At 43.0% G+C, this 16,799-nt stretch overlaps 1 protein-coding gene across 1 annotated transcript in view; it reads left to right on the top strand.

Annotated features, from left to right (window-relative positions):
* LOC143960154 (uncharacterized) overlaps nt 1-16,799 on the top strand; it is a 226,091-nt gene that overhangs the window by 74,001 nt on the left and 135,291 nt on the right. Inside the window, exon 5 of the mRNA XM_077468464.1 lies at nt 11,293-11,377. Within this exon, the coding sequence (XP_077324590.1) occupies nt 11,293-11,377 (85 nt within the window). The remainder of the gene's footprint in view (nt 1-11,292; nt 11,378-16,799) is intronic.

Here is a 16,799-nt window from a genome sequence, read left to right as displayed (position 1 = left end):
TCAGCAGCCATGATAAACGTGGTCAGTTTACAGAGGGGGAGACAGGAACTGGCAGGATCAGCCCAGTAATGTGCAACATAGAAAAGAACAATTGACAAAGCACAAAAGCACAGTGCTACATTTTTTTTTTCAGGGTTGCAAGCACTTTAACATCTAGGGCGATCAAATGGTTAAATGTATGCCTAACCAGTGTTTGTGTGAACTCTGAGATGTTTTTACTAAGGGATGTGCCGGTTTTTATTCCCTGCTTTGGGAAATTTGGGGAATAAAAATTGACACATCCCCACTGACAAGACAGAGCACTGTATTGTTTACATTGACAGAGCTCTGTCCTGTCTTCCTCCTTGCTGATCAGTGGGTGCCAGCGTTCATTCATTGGTCAGCACACTCTGATCGGCTTGTGCTGTGTCTAATCACAGCACAGCCTGAACGCCCCTACCCGGAAATGCAGAATCATGTACTGTATATATACATGATTCTGCACAGAGTGGCTGCTCTGTAGCAGTAAAGCTACATGGACTGGTCGACAAATACATAGTTACCAACTGTCCCGAATTTCCCGGGACATTCCCGGGATTGGGACATTTGTCCCGATTTAATTTTGTCCCGGGAAATGTCCCGGGAAATTCGGTTTGTCCCGTTTTTCGCGCCACCGGCCGCTAGAGGTCCGTGGCCGGCGGAGACAATGTCTCCGCCGGCCGCCATTTTAAAGAAGACCAGAAGCTGGTCTTCAATAGAGCTCAGATGCTGCGGCGCCGCCCACCCCCGCTGCCAGTGTCTGCGAAGTACAGTTCAAAGTCATTTCGTGCGGCAACGACGGCTTGCCGCGTCTGGAGGACAGGAGATCATGTCGGGGCCAGTCTGTGTATGTGGGGGCCAGTCTGGAGATTTAGGAGCCAGTCTGTGTATGTGGGGGCCAGTCTGGAGATGTAGGGGCCAGTCTGGAGATGTAGGGGCCAGTCTGGAGATGTGGGGGCCAGTCTGTGTATGTGGGGGCCAGTCTGTGTATGTGGGGGCCAGTCTGTGTATGTGGGGGCCAGTCTGTGGATGTGGGGGCCAGTCTGTGGATGTCGGGGGCTGGTCTGTGGATGTCGGGGGCTGGTCTGTGGATGTCGGGGGGCGGTCTGTGGATGTCGGGGGGCGGTCTTTGGATGTCAGGGGGGCGGTCTGTGGATGTGGGGGGGCCAGTCTGGATGTCAGAGGAAAAATGAAATTCTGCATTATGGTGAGTTGAATGATTTAATTTCATATTACAATGTAATAATAGAAATAATGTGCTTCAGTCATCCTGACACCATAACAATCATGGCGCCGGGATGATTGAAGTGCTAACACCAGGTATTTGGAGTATCTTTATCTGCTGATTGTCAAACTCTGGAAAACACATATTGCCAGTCTGTGTATGTGGGGGCCAGTCCGTGTATGTGGGGGCCAGTCTGGAGATGTGGGGGCCAGTCTGTGTATGTGGGGGCCAGTCTGTGTATGTGGGGGCCAGTCTGGAGATGTGGGAGCCAGTCTGTGGATGTGGGGGCCAGTCTGGAGATGTGGGGACCAGTCTGGAGATGTGGGGGCCGGTCTGGAGATGTGGGGGCCAGTCTGTGTATGTCGGGGGCCAGTCTGTGGATGTTGGGGGCCGGTCTGTGGATGTCGGGGGGCCGGTCTGTGGATGTCGGGGGGGCGGTCTGTGGATGTCGGGGGGGTCTGTGGATATCGGGGGGGGGGCGGTCTGTGGATGTCAGGTGGCCGGTCTGTGGATGTCGGGGGGCCAGTCTGGATGTCAGAGGGCACAGTCTGGATGTCAGAAGGGCACCAGAAGTAAGGAGGGGCTCCGCTGATGGACACAGATGTGAGGAAGGTACCTCTGATCGGGCACCTGATGTAAGGACAGACTCCACTGGGGACACCTGATGGAATCTGGTGGCAGGCAATGTGGCTAGTGACACGCTCATGGCTCCCACTGATTCTGCATTATGGTGAGTTGAATGATTTAATTTCATATTACAATGTAATAATAGAAATAATGCGCTTCAATCATCCAGACACCATAACAATCATGGCGCCGAGATGATTGAAGCGCTAACACCAGGTATTTGGAGTATCTTTATCTGCTGATTGTCAAACTCTGAAAAAAAACATATTGCCAGTCTGTGTATGTGGGGGCCAGTCTGGAGATGTGGGGGGCCAGTCTGTGTATGTGTGGGCCAGTCTGGAGATGTGTGGGCCAGTCTGTGTATGTGGGGGCCAGTCTGTGTATGTGGGGGCCGGTCTGTGTATGTGGGGGCCGGTCTGGAGATGTGGGGGCCGGTCTGTGGATGTCGGGGGCCGGTCATTGGATGTCGGGGGGGTGGTATGTGGATGTCGGGGGGCCGGTCTGTGGATGTCGGGGGGGGGGCGGTCTGTGGATGTCAGGGGGGCCGGTCTGTGGATGTCAGGGGGGCCGGTCTGTGGATGTCAGGGGGGCCAGTCTGTGGATGTGGGTGGGCCAGTCTGGATGTCAGAGGGCACAGTCTGGATGTCAGAGGGGCACCAGAAGTAAGGAGGGGCTCCTCTGATGGACACAGATGTGAGGAAGGTACCTCTGATGGGGCACCTGATTTAAGGACTCCGCTTGGGACACCTGATGGAATCTGGTGGCAGGCAATGTGGCTAGTGACACGCTCATGGCTCCCACTGATTCTGCATTATGGTGAGTTGAATGATTTAATATCATATTACAATGTAATAATAGAAATAATGCGCTTCAATCATCCTGACACCATAACAATCATGGCTCCGGGATGATTGAAGCGCTAACACCAGGTATTTGGAGTATCTTTATCTGCTGATTGTCAAACTCTGGAAAACACATATTGCTATTGTGGTGTAGGATCGGGTGGCTGCTGTCCCTCCATCCCCCCCCAATTTCCGCCCACTATTTTACATAAACCACGCCGCATTTTCTACCTTTTTCTATGCCACACCTATAACCGCATGCCCCGCCCCCTAATTATAACACTACTCTGCCTACTGCCAAAAAAGTGTATAAATACTCTGTGTGTAGTCACTACAATATTTTGAGAACTTTTCAGTTAACTAAATACACTCTTTTGTTGTTGTTTTTTCATTAAAAGCTGACTGATATCTGCCCTGTCCAAAATCTGGCCTAGTACTTAAATATAGTGCTAAAAGAGGAAGTAAACCCTGATGGGTTTACTTCCTCTTTGATTCCCTGCAAAGGTAAAGCATAATGGGCTACTATGCATCGCATAGTAGTCCATTATGTGTCACTTACCTGACACAGGAGCCAGCGAAGTCACCGATGCCCCCTGTAGTCCGGAGCGTCCATCTTTTTGGTGGGTCTCGCTGTTCCGCCACTGTCATTCGGCGAAGCCGCGATGACGTCATTCCCGCGCATGCGCACGGGAGCCGCCACTCGCAGCATATAGCCGTTGACAGCGGAGCGCTCAGTGCACCTGCGCGCCGCTGTCTACGGCGCATTGCGCCGTAGACAGCGGTGCCTGTCTTTCGGCAAATATCTCCTAAACCATGTAGGTTTAGGAGATATTTCTTGGAACTACAGGTAAGCCTTTATCTAGGCTTACCTGTAGGTCAAAGTTGGTTGTAAGGGTTTACAACCACTTTAAATATTGTGCATGTAGTGGTGTCTTTTTTTCAGTGAAATACTCTAATAAACACAGTGGGTATAGAAAATAATTAGCCCCTTTAAAATAATCACATGTTGTTGCCTTGCAGCCTGAAATGAGGACAGAAATGTTTTTTGTTTTATCCAGCTGTATTTATTAGTGCAACTTATAACATCCAAGTAAAAGATATAACACCAGCACGTCAGAAAAAAATAAAAATTCAAAAACAAAATGACTGAGTTGGAAAAGGATCATTCCTCTTATGTTTTATGCTTTATGCTTTTATTCTTATGTTTATGCTTATGTTTTTATGCTTGTTTTAATTATAGCCTTTAGTCTGTTGGGATATGTTTCTAACTTTGCACATCTAGACTGCAATATTTGCCCACTCTCATTTGCAGAACTGCTAAAGTTCCGTTAAATTTGATGGTGACCGTTTATGGACTGCAGTCTTCGAGTAATTCTACAGATTTTCAATGGGGTTTAAGTCTGGGCTCTGACTAAGCCATGCAAGAACATTCACCCTTTCTCATTCAACCACTGTGTGATAATTTTTGCTGTGTGTTTTGGGTCATTGTCATGTTGGAAGGGAAACCTTCTTCCCATTCACAACTTTCTGGCAAAGGGCAGCAGATTTTCCATAAGAATTTGATATTTTGCCTCATCCATTTTTCCTTCTATCCTGATACATGCTCCAGTCCCTGCTGCAGAGAAACAGTCTTATAGCAGGATATTACAACCTCCATGCTTTACTGTAGGAATGGTGTTATTTGGATGGTGATCTGTATTGGATTTCTGCCAGACATATCGTTTGCTGTTGATATATCGTTTTGGTCAAATAATTCAATTTTAGTCTCATTTGACCATAACACCTTTATCTTGTGGCCTCAGAATCTTCAAGTTGTGTTTTAGGTGGTCAGATGAGACTAAAATTTAATTATTTGGCCTCAACACCAAACAATATGTCAGGCGGAAATCCAATACAGCTCACCATCCAAATAACACCATTCCTACTGTAAAACATGGAGGGGATAATATCCTGTTATGGGGGTGTTTCTCTGCAGCAGGGACTGGAGTACTAGTCAGGATAGAAGAAAAAGGATGGGGGCAAAATGCTATCAAATTCTTGAGGAAAATCTGCTGCCCTCTGCCAGAAAGTTGTCAAGGGGATGAAGGTTTACCTTCCAACATGACAATGACCTAAAGCACACAGCAGAAATGATCACACAGTGGTTGAAGGAGAAAGGGTGAATGTTCTTGCATGGCTTAGTCAGAGCCCAGACTTGAACCCCATTGAAAATCAGTGGAATGACTTGAAGACTGCAGTCCATAAATGGTCACCATCAAATTTAATTGAACTTCAACAGTTCTGCAAAGAAGAGTGGGCAAATATAGCAAAGTCTAGATGTGCAAAGTTAGTAGAGACATATCTCAACAGACTAAAGGCTGTATTTAAAGCAAAATGTGGTCCAGCAAAATACTGATCATTTTTCCAATTCAGTGATTCCGTTTTTCATTTTTTTTATATTTTTGTATGGCATTATATCTTTCACTTGGATGATAAAAGTTACACTAGTAAATACAGCTGGATGAAACACAAATGGTGTCTGTCTTCATTTCAGGCTGCTAAGCAAAAAAAAAGGGGGGGGGGGGGTTATTTTCTATACTCACTGTAGATACAAATATGGTAGTTTTCATGGCACTGTCCTCACCCCCTTCACCCCCCTTTTACAGCACTGTCTCCTCCACCCCCTTCACCTATAGCACTGTCCTCAGCCCTCTTTTAATAGCACTGTCCTCACCCCCTCTTCATAGCACTGCCTTCACCCTCTCGTCATAGCACTGTGCTTAGCCCCCTTCACCCTCTACATAGCACTGTACTCAGCTGTCAGCTCCCTTCCCAATTCATAGCACTGTCCTCGGCTCCCTCTTTATAGCACTATCCCCAACCCCCTTCACCCAAACCCCCTTTCATAGTAGCTTCCTCAGCCCCCTTCCCTTTCACAGCAGTGTTTGCAGCACTGTGCATAGTCCTACCATACACAGGGCAGGTCTGGACAGAGGGTGGGTTCTGCCCAAATTTCTTGTTAATAAGCTGGTGAATGGTTGCTAGAATCACCCAGCGTCCTAGCAACCAATCACCTGCTTGAAGTTCCTACCCTCCGTACAGACCTGCCACCTCTCTAGTCCTCTGCCATGCTGCAAGGATAACAGGGGGGAAAGAAGCAAGAGTGGGACCTACATGGTGGGCAGGCAAGTAAGAAAGAGAGACCCTGCTCCTAAGTGGCGCAACCGCAGCAGTCGGGATGGGACTGTCACTTGGTCCAGATCTGGACTCTGGTCCGCCATTTAGCGATGCCAGCTCTAGATAAAAGTGCATTTATGATTTTGGTAGAAAACGCTGCAAAGTTATTTTCAAATCAAATAAAGTGTTGTTTTAATGTTAGTCTATCTTGTGACACAAAAAAAAAATTTGATAAACAAAACAAATAAAAATGATAAAAGGTTTAAATATTAATGGGTAATGAAACAGAAATACCAAACTAAAAAATCAGCAGGAAAAAAAAAATAGATGAAAGGAGAAGAAGAAAAAGCATATAAAGTGTAACTAAAGGAAAGTTTAGTTTAGTTTTGGATAGAGCAGAGGTGTCAGTTTTTACTGTTGCCTGTGCCCCCTGTCATTTTTTATTGCTGCCTGTGCCCCCATTGTCCTGTTTACCTTTATCATTGAAATTGAAAGTACATCAGAACAGTAAAAGAGGGGACATTTTCTAATGAAAACTCTAGATTTGATGACTGTGGTGACACACCCGGATCTCTGCATTTTAGAGGGATTCCCCCTTACTTCCAGTTTTGGCTATGGAACTGGAAGTGAGGGGAAATCTCCCTGATGCAGATGGTAAAAAAAACTGAAGGGGCGTATAACCCTCCCCTTACTCTATCTAAGGGGTAAAATATTGACAAAAAATTCCATCTGGGTAATCAATTTACATTGCAAAGATTTTAGCAAACTTTGTAGCAGATTTCTGCCTTTTATTGCTGTGAAGGAATATCTCATTGTTTCACCAGACTGATCACATACTCATTCTGAATAGGAGGGCCTAGTAGTTCATTATTAATCAAATGATGCATTTTCTGTGTTCTAATGAGGAAAGTTGCAGAGTCTGCATCCCTTTAGAAGTAATTAAACCTTGGGGAGGATCTCACCAAAACTTAAATTTCTATTGCAAGGGGTGCCTGAAATCTGACTTTTATCTTAGTGTACATTTCTGTGAAAATCAGTGAGCCAACCACACAAGCAGCAAATTACATTTTTGGAGGTGTTCTGTATACCTGTGTACAAAATACCTCCAGATTACCATATTTCATTTAATTTTACAGAAAATTACGGTGCTGCTGATTGAAACGGAAAGGTATTTTTTAATTACCTTGAATTACAATGTGTAGCAATTGTATGTGCTATATATTTTTTATTTGTTTTGCAATTTTAGTCCGCAAAGTGCAGTTACCCTTTAAAGTGGAAGTAAACCCTCCGATCATTTTGAGCCAAGGAAGCTGCCATCTTGGCCTCTGTTTAATCTGCAACTGCCATGATGCTGCACATGTGATCCGTTACAACACCAGCCATTGGATGGTTTGACAGTTTGGTTGAGAGCACAAGCAAATGCCGGAAATGTTAATTGTTTTTTGAAACTATCAAATCAATGAGTTTACTTCCGCTTTAAGTGCTCTTTTGCACTGCCACACAGCTTAACGGGAAGTGGTTGGGGAGGCGATAAAAACGCATCTCAATGGCGTGTTTTTATGGCTCCCAAAGGCAAGCATAAATAAGGCCTAACTGACACCTGCAGACTAAAACTCATCCCTTTGATCTGCACATTGATAAAACAGAATAGATACAAAAGTAACAATGTATCTCTATTTCACATCTGAACAGTGTTGATAAATACTAAGGCTCCATTCACACCTGAGCATTTTGTAGCTTGAAGCCTAAAGCTACAGTAGGGATGAGCCAAACATCCCCCCCCCCCCCCTGTTCGGTTCGCAGCAGAACATGCGAACAGGCAAAAAATGTGTGCGAACACCATTAAAGTCTATGAGACGTGAACGTGAAAAATCAAAAGTGCTCATTTCAAAGGTTTAAAGGCAAGTTATTGTCATAAAATGGGTCCTGCCCCAGGGGACATGTATCAATGCAAAAAAAAAGTTTTAGAAACGTCAGCTTTTTCGGGAGCAGTGATTTTAATAATCCTTAAAGTGAAACAATAAAAATGAAATATTCCTTTAAATATCATGCCTGGGGGTCTCCCTAGTCTGCCTGTAAAGTAGCGCATCTTTCCTATGTTTATAACAGTACCATGGTGAAATTTCATTAAATTATAAAAATCATTGAAAAAAACGGTGTGGGTTTCACCCCTCCCAGTCCATTACCAGGCCCTTTGGGTCTGGTATGAATATTAAAAGGAACCCTGCACCACGAATACAAAAATCTAATTGGCATGGGGGTCCCCCTGCTGTGAAATATTGTACCAAAAATTGTAATTACATGGCCCTGTTGAACAGGGGCAGAAAAATTGGGCTTTGGCTTTGGTGGCGCCAGCACACTGTAACCCCTCACAGTTACTCTTGTTGGGTGCAGGAATGGGCCCTGCTTAACTATTATTTAAAAAATAGTAATAACATGCCCCTGTTAAACAGGGGCAGAAAAATTGGGCCTTTGGTTTTGGTGGCGCCAGAACACTGCAACCCTTTACAGTTACTCTTGTTGGGTGCAGGAATGGGCCCTGCTGTGAAATATTGTATCAAAAATTGTAATTACATGCCCCTGTTAAACAAGTAAGAATATAGTTCTCCCAAGAGGGTCAAATCTAGGACACTGTGATTGATTAAAAAAAAATGTATTAAATAGAAAAAACACACAACGAATTAATGGAAAAAGAGACTGATAGTTTACCTCACAGGTAGTTTAAAAGTAGGACAACGTTGTCATTTATTAAAAAGGGGGTCGCACCTGGCCATACCATACATACACACACTCAATACCCACATTAAATAATCACTTTGGTCAAACCAATAGCTCCTCTAATTCCAAACTCATATATAAAAAGGCTCAGTTCTCAAAAGCCAAGATTTGGATACTGATTGTAATTACAGTACAGCTTGGTTGTTGATTGAAATAGTAGATCAAATGGCCCATTTGAGTATGGGTGGTATTGAGCAGGTTGGTGAGTTCATTGCCGTCATGGAATCAAAAAACACACAGGGTATCATTTGACTGTCCACAATGGATATATATACTAGACCAGGAATATGCAATTAGCGGACCTCCAGCTGTTTGTTGCAGAGCTACAAGCCCCATGAGGCATAACAAGACTGACAGCCACAAGCATGACACACAGAGGCAGAGGCATACTGGGACTTGTAGTTTTGCAACAGCTGGAGGTCCGCTAATTGCATATCCCTGGACTATATATATATATATATATATATATATATATATATATATATATATTTATATATAGATATAGATATATAAATATATATATATTAATACACGGCCTGAAGTGTATTAGAATCATTATACCACCGAATGCACTGTAGATTTAGGCTACACAGGATGCAGAGTATATATATATATATATATATATATATACACAAGACTCTCTCTCTCTCTCTCTCTCTCTCTCTCTCTCTCTATATATATATATATATATATATATATATATATATTTATTAATACACTGCCTGCACTGAATATCGAGTAAACACTGAATATATAGTCTATGCTATATTATTTATATATATATATATATATATATATATATATATATATCAAATACACTGCTAACTGAATAACCTGCCTGCTTAATCTAACTCAAGCTATCTCTCTGTCCACGCCAACAACACTACACACGGCCGCTATGTAAGCAGCCTTATATAGTGTGAGACGTGGACTTAGTCCCCCTGAGCCATGATTGGCCAAAGGCACCCTGCCTTTGGCCAATTATGGCTCTCTCAGCAGAGTGCGCTGTGATTGGCCAAAGCATGCAGGTTAGATGCATGCTTTGGCCAGTCATCATACAGCAATGCACTGCAATCTCGCAGGACATTATGGGGCATTCCACTGCGCTCTAATTTCCTGGGAAAAAAAGCGATCAAGGTTATTCTCAGTGAGGTGGTTGCTCAGTCATTTGTAGCCTAGACATTCAAGGAGTTTTGATAAAAAAAGGAGCAAGGAGATGGGGCATACTGTAGGTTGTAAAGATTGGTGGGGTCCAATGAGAGCTGTCTAAGTATGACATATGGAAGTGATATTCTTGCATTTACTAAATCTATATTGTGATTGAAGCTCAGTGTAAGGAAAGATACCATCATAATTGCCAAAAACAATATATCAACACACTTTTTCTCCTTTTTGTCCAGTTTTTACAAATTCCTCCTCGTGTTTGCCAATTTATCAAAATTACCCATTTCACCAAACATGATGACTTCTTGAGTGGTATTGACACCTTTAAGCAGGTTCTTTATGATTCGTATATTCTGGAAAAGGATTAGGTACTGATACAGAATACACAAGCACTGAGTTATGCAAACATTTGCTAAGAATGATGACAAGTTTGGAAGCTGACTGCAATGACTTGTTTTAACATATGCATTCAATCTTAAATGATTACTTGTTGTAGAAATGAAGCAATTTGTGCTCTCTCTCATGTTCAGATTCTTGCACAGCAATTGGTAGTCATTACACATACACTCTAGATACCCCTTTTACTCTCATTGCAGATATCCCTTTATTTTGCTAATCTTCTCTAAGTAAATGAATTAATAGATAAGAGCATGCTGTCAGCCTCATACCTTGTTATGTGCCCCCTCAGGTTATAATGTTTGTGTTTTTCTAAACACAAGCAATGCAATTATAAAATGAATTACAATGTAATTCGGACATAGTCAGTGCCCTGTAGGAGTACTGCAGGTCTTTATTCAGCTCCAATACACCCCTGCTGGGCAAAATTAGTATTTTAATTTGAGATAAATTAAAGACTATACAAGCTAATGTCCACAAATAAATAACATCGTTAGCATACAGATCTGGAATTTATCACTCATGAGCACTGCTGGCTGCCCTGAATGGTTTAAAGCAAAACTATAATGACTTCTAAGATTACTAATTCTGAAGCTTCCTTCACAATATCATCACCCCCCTACCTCCCCTCAGCATGGTGCCAATGGTCCCCAAAGTTTTACAGCTGTTTCTACAGCAACTGTCAACTTTCTGAAAGTAGATATTTGCATAGAATGAGACACCCTCTTCTCCCTCTCTCATAACAGTTCTTGGACTTGATGATAGGTTGGCCAGGCACTGAACAATGCATTGATGAGGCACTACAGGTTTATTCTAAAATGAAATTTCACTAGCTTTATTTATTTTTTATTTAAGTTTATAATGTTAATATATCATTATATAATTATTTACCTTATTCTTCATATACAAGCTTGGTTTTACAAATAAACATTTACATTAGAGAAAGGAATCCCAGAGCACACTGGGTTAGCTAAAAACAGCACAGAACACACTGCTTGCTTTGAAGATCAGTTTGTCAGAATGAAACATCACTATACATTACTATAGGGATCACAACTTTAAAAAAAACTTTTTTTTCCAATACAGAAAATCTGCACTGTTGGCTGCTCTGTAGAAACATTTCTGCACACCCCTGTATTGACTCGTCGAGCATTTGCATTTGTTAAATGTGGTAAGATGGAAATATATGAATGGTTTATCATACAGATTTATACAAATGGGCACAAAGCAAGGTACAGTAGCCAGTATGGTAATGTATGGTACAATAACCAGTAGAAACTAGTCAGCAAACATTGACTATAGTTCTTATTGGTGTCTGTGTCCCCACTGGGAAGATTTAGACTGGCCATATATGGATCATTTTCAAAAACATACTGATTCTGCCATCCACACAATCATGGTTGAGAGGGGAATCCTGCCCACTGGGTCATTTTACACTGACAGTAGGGACAAACCTGTTTGAAAAAAATGTAATCATTAGATCGACATCTAACAAGTGGGAGCAGCCATACATTGATTGAAATTTGGCTGGCCCCTGCTGAACAGGCCAGATCAATCTATCTATGGCCTGCTTTACCCTCACTTTCTGTCTCAGACATCAGTAAAAAACTTACCAAGTCTCTAATGCCGCGTACATACGATCGGAATTTCGGCCAACAAAAGACCGATGAGAGCTTTTCATCGGAAAATGCGACCGTGTGTAGGCTCCATTGGAATTTAGCTGGCCGAATTTCTGCCAGAAAAAAATTGATAGCATGTTCTCAATTTTCCGAAATTCCGATCATGTGTATGCAATTTCAACACTCATGCTCAGAATCCAGTATGAGATGGAACTGCTCGGTCTGGTAAAACTAGTGTTTGTAATGGAGATAGCAGATTCTTCACACTGAAAATTTTTAAATTGTTCAATGCCGCACACTCTCTTCTTTATAATGCTAGAAGAATGAAGTTGTTTTGCTGCTCATATTCACACAGACGTATCACAAATTTATTTCTTTATTATTTCTAGGTATCTCCTGAATAATCTTTATTTTAATTTAAGCCAGATCTACATAATAGATATATATTTTTTTTTTAAAGTCCTTTTTTTATTTAATCAAAATTTTTGGATTATTTTATTATTTTCTTGTGCTCTCCTTTTTATTTTTTTATGTCACTTTCCACAACACTATTATTATCTTGTATTTGTAAACCTGTTTGGTGTTGGTGTCCCTTGTTAATTTTGACATTGTATTTTTGAATTGTACCTGCCTACTCACCCAAAATATTGTATATTTGCTATTTGAAGAAAAACACATAAGCAGGTATTTTCGGAAACATAAATCACAATTTTTTTAAATAAAGTTGAAGGCAACACTGGAGAAACTGCTTGAATTTGCGAAGCCTTTGACCCCCAAGGCAGACATTAACTTTGTGGCTCAAAAACTTGGTAGCTTGAGAAGTCCATATAAAAAGGAGATCAATCTGGTCAAGGAATCTCAGGAGAACAGGAACAGCAGCAGATGACATATATGTACCCAGGCTGTGGTACTACAACATGCTGCGTGTTCTGTCAGACCAGACTGAAGCCAGGCAATCACTTTCGACTCTTCCATACAGCCTTCCCTGCAGCCTTCCCTGGAGGCTGTGGCTCTGGAGGTGGACTTGTGGCAGGAGGAGGAGGAGGATGGAGGAGCACACACAGGTGGTCATCATCAGTTTTCGCCACTCAACCCCTTGTGGATGGTTGCAAAAATTATTTTCTCACATTTGCACCGTTGGCCCTCCATTTGCTATAAATTGGAGGCTATGTAGATGCCATAGGCCTCTACAGCATCAAGGGGGGATTTCAGGATGTCATTAGCCTCCTTGATGAGGGCCAGTGCTGCCTCCTCTGTTTTAGTCCCCTTCCTGGGCCTTTTATATGGAAGGCAGAGGGGAGGCACCTGAGATTGGGTGTTACTGGGCCCTGCCACCTCCTGGCTGACACTTCCCCCTGCTTCCTCCTGTGTGCCACTTGTCAGAGCCTCGTCCTGGCTGAGGTCATCCTGTGTATGAAAAAGGGGCATAGTTTTAGTTTTTTGTTCATCAAACACACACAATTTTCAGCTGTTGCAAATGTAATGTTGCTATCATTATGAGCCCAGCATTTTTCATTCTTGTCACAATCATTTTTGGCCACTACTGTCTATTGATATGTGAAACACTTTTTGTTATCATTCATTTCTTATCAATAATAACATCTAGTTACCAACAATCATGTTCACATAAAAATATGTATAAAAATCCTATACCTGGCTCCAACTGGGCTCCTCAATCTCTTCCTGGATGGAAGGCCCAAGTTGGTCTACAGAAGCCTCAACTGGGGTTAAGGGAAGGCTGGATGGAAGGGTGAAGGGAAGGGGTGCCGGCAGAGTCTAAAGCGATTCCCTGGCCTCAATCTGGTCATCAAGAAAACGCATCCTGTTGTAGTACCACAGACTGGATACATACACCTTATATGCTGCAGCTCCTGACTTCAGGGACTGCTGGACCTTCTGATACTCCTTACTATAGGTGCTTCTCAAGCTACCAATTTTAGTTTCCAGAGACCTCATGCCTGCATTGGGGGCCCGAGTGTTTACAAATTCAAGCAGTTTCTCCAGCATTGCCTTCCCAGCTGCTTTGCTGTGATATAAGGGGTTTTTCACCTCCCATAGATTTCCCATATCGTGATATTTATCCAGGAATTCTTGGTCATTAAATGGATACATTTTCTCTGCAAGACCAAACACAAGACAAAAACACTCATCTCAGGATAATCTTTTAACCCAATATAAGCGTCAATCTAGATTCAATATAGTCCGCTTATGTCACCAAAGTTAAAATTTTACCTTCATTATAACGTTTGTTGCTTCCGTGACTCATTCCTCTGCTCACAGAACGTAGTTATGACACATGCGTGTTAAGCTCTATATACACTGCACATGCGTGAAACTCCGGCCTGCGTCGCCCGTCCCTGACGTTCTTTCTAGAATATTCCCCGCTCTATCTCTTTCGTGGCAGTAGGAGAGGAACATGGTGGAGACACAGCAGGTGCATAATTCCAGTAATGAGGAGGAGGAAAGCCCGGAGCCAGAAACGTCCCGATCATGGAGGAGATTTAAGGCCTCAAATATGTCCTTTGGTGAGATGTTGGAGATGGTCGACATCTTGACTAGTATGACGGGAATTATGGTCCGTACCCAAACCCAAATATGAGAAAGGCCAAGATCATGAATAAAGTTGTGAAGAGTCTGTACAGGAATTTTGGGGTACGACGATCCAAGGATCAGCTGAGGAAATGCTGGTCAGACCTCAAATTAAGGGAGCAGGATCAGTATAGAAAGATCAAGAAAGTTCTTCAAAAAAGTAAGTATTTGTCGTGTGTTCTTATTATTATTATTATTGTATGATGTGCCATGTGTTTTTTTTTTATAGTGTTGTACATTTAAAAATGGCTACTTTCATGTTCATATGCACAGTAATTGGTCATGGTAAACATTGTGTGTTTCCCAAATAAATACAATGCTTTCCCAGATACCTGATAAATACATTTGGTCATGCTATTTTTTAATTGAAAAGAGGTTTAGGACATTGTTGTCTAGATGTGTTTGAACCTAGAAGAAATAGCAAACTAGATTCAGTGTAATGTATGGAGAGGACACTCAGCAGCTGTTTACACATCTGGACTCAGGTGCACTAGTGTGGGACACAAGAACAAACTTTTTAGGGTGTCCCACACAGGTACTCCATTGTATAATTGGGGTGTCTCCAGGTGGGAAACTTGTCCAAAGAAGGTAAGTATTCCAGCTTTAGTAAGGAAATAAATCATGTCTTCAGCTTGGAATTCTGCCCAAACAGACAATTGTACCCTACTTCCAAGCAATGTTTCTCATTCATATTTGTTGCCTCAAATATCTGTGTTCTAAGTATACCTTTTGTTTCATTCTCCTAGGGGAGCAAAGAATTGGGAAATATGACGTCACCAGGGACCCCACATATCCTGAAGAAGGGGAACAGAGGTCACAACCTGAGGATGTGGAGGAAGGAGAGATGGTCGAGATTGAGACCACAACAGGTGAGTGTCAGACACCCCAGCTTCAGGTAATAAGAGATGTATGCCTGCATATTTATAATACACAGTGTGTTTTTTTATTTTTAGGTGATGTACAGGTTGTGGAAGAACAATCACATCATTTCACCAGTGACAGTGCCCAAAGGCTAATCCAGGACATAATGTGGTGTAGCCAGGATTTAGACATTATAAAAAATAAAACTATGGAGATTGAACAAAAACTTAAAAACATGATCGGAAGAATATAATTTCCCCAAAAAACTGGCACCATTTTGTGAAATATTTGTGACATTTTGTAAAGATTTTATAAAGCTTGAAGCCTTTTGAAGATGCACACAGTATGTCAACATGTGCTATCTGCCATCTGCCGTACATACCAATGTACGTGTTTTGTGCCTGCAACCCCTTCCTCAAAACTCAAGCAGGTGAGAGGAAGGGGTTGCACCCCCAAAACACATCCATTTATCCCCCATGATGGGAGATAACACAGGTTGACATTAAGCATGGGATCAGGATGTAAATCCCCAGTTTGACTCCGAATTTGTGTGTATCTTCAAAATGAGGCTTTTGCAGGGGTGACTTCATCCCATCATTTTGGACAATACAATGTGTGATCTTGCCTTAAGTTTTTCAATGTTGAACTAGTAAGTTCCAGAGTTGTGTATGTTTTGTTTTGAAACCTGGCTGTTTATGTAACCTTAACCAGTTGCCGACCGCCGCACGCCGATGTACGTCGGTAGAATGGCACGGGCAGGCATAAGGACATACATGTACGTCCCTTGCCTCCCGCGGGTCGGGGGCCCGATCGGGCCCCCGCCCGGTGCCTGCGGCGGTCGGTTTTCGTCCGGGAGCGATCCGGGACGAGGGGGCAGCCATTCATTCATGGCCCTCGCGATCGCTCCCGACGAATAGAAATCCCCGGTGACATCACTTCCTCTCCTGTAATGTAAACACAGGAGAGGAAGTGATGTATTCTCTCCTCCGTGTCGGTATTTTTCGTTCCGACACGGAGGAGAGCGGATCAGTGAGTTGCACCAACACTCTACACACACAGTAGAACATGCCAGGCACACTCACACCCCCCCTTTACCCCCCGATCACCCCCCCAATTACCCCTGCCCCCCAGTCACAGTGACACCAATGTCATTTTATTTTTTATTTTTTATTTTTTTGCATTGGTGTCATTTGTGACTGTAATAACTGTTAGGGCAGTTAGAGTTAGCCCCCTTTAGTTCTAATGTACCCCCCTAACCCCCCCAATAAAGGTTTAACCCCGTGATCACCCCCCGTCGCCAGTGTCACTAAGGCTGGGTTCACATTGCAGCGGTTTATGAGAACGAATGTGATTCGCACCGCACTGCAGTGCAAATCACATCCGATCTCTGTGCGATTCGAGTTCAGCCATTCGCCACACCCGCCGCACCCGCCACACCCGCCGCACCCGCCGCAAATTCGCACGGGACCCTTTTTTTGGCCCGCAGCAGAATCGGATCGCATGGGTGTTCACACCATGCGATCC

Source organism: Lithobates pipiens, unplaced genomic scaffold (genome assembly GCF_037356315.1).
Source record: "Lithobates pipiens isolate NorthernLeopardFrog02 unplaced genomic scaffold, aLitPip1_a1.2 Scaffold_8, whole genome shotgun sequence".
NCBI classification, from domain to species: domain Eukaryota; kingdom Metazoa; phylum Chordata; class Amphibia; order Anura; family Ranidae; genus Lithobates; species Lithobates pipiens.
This window is presented reverse-complemented; position numbering and strand designations above follow the sequence as displayed.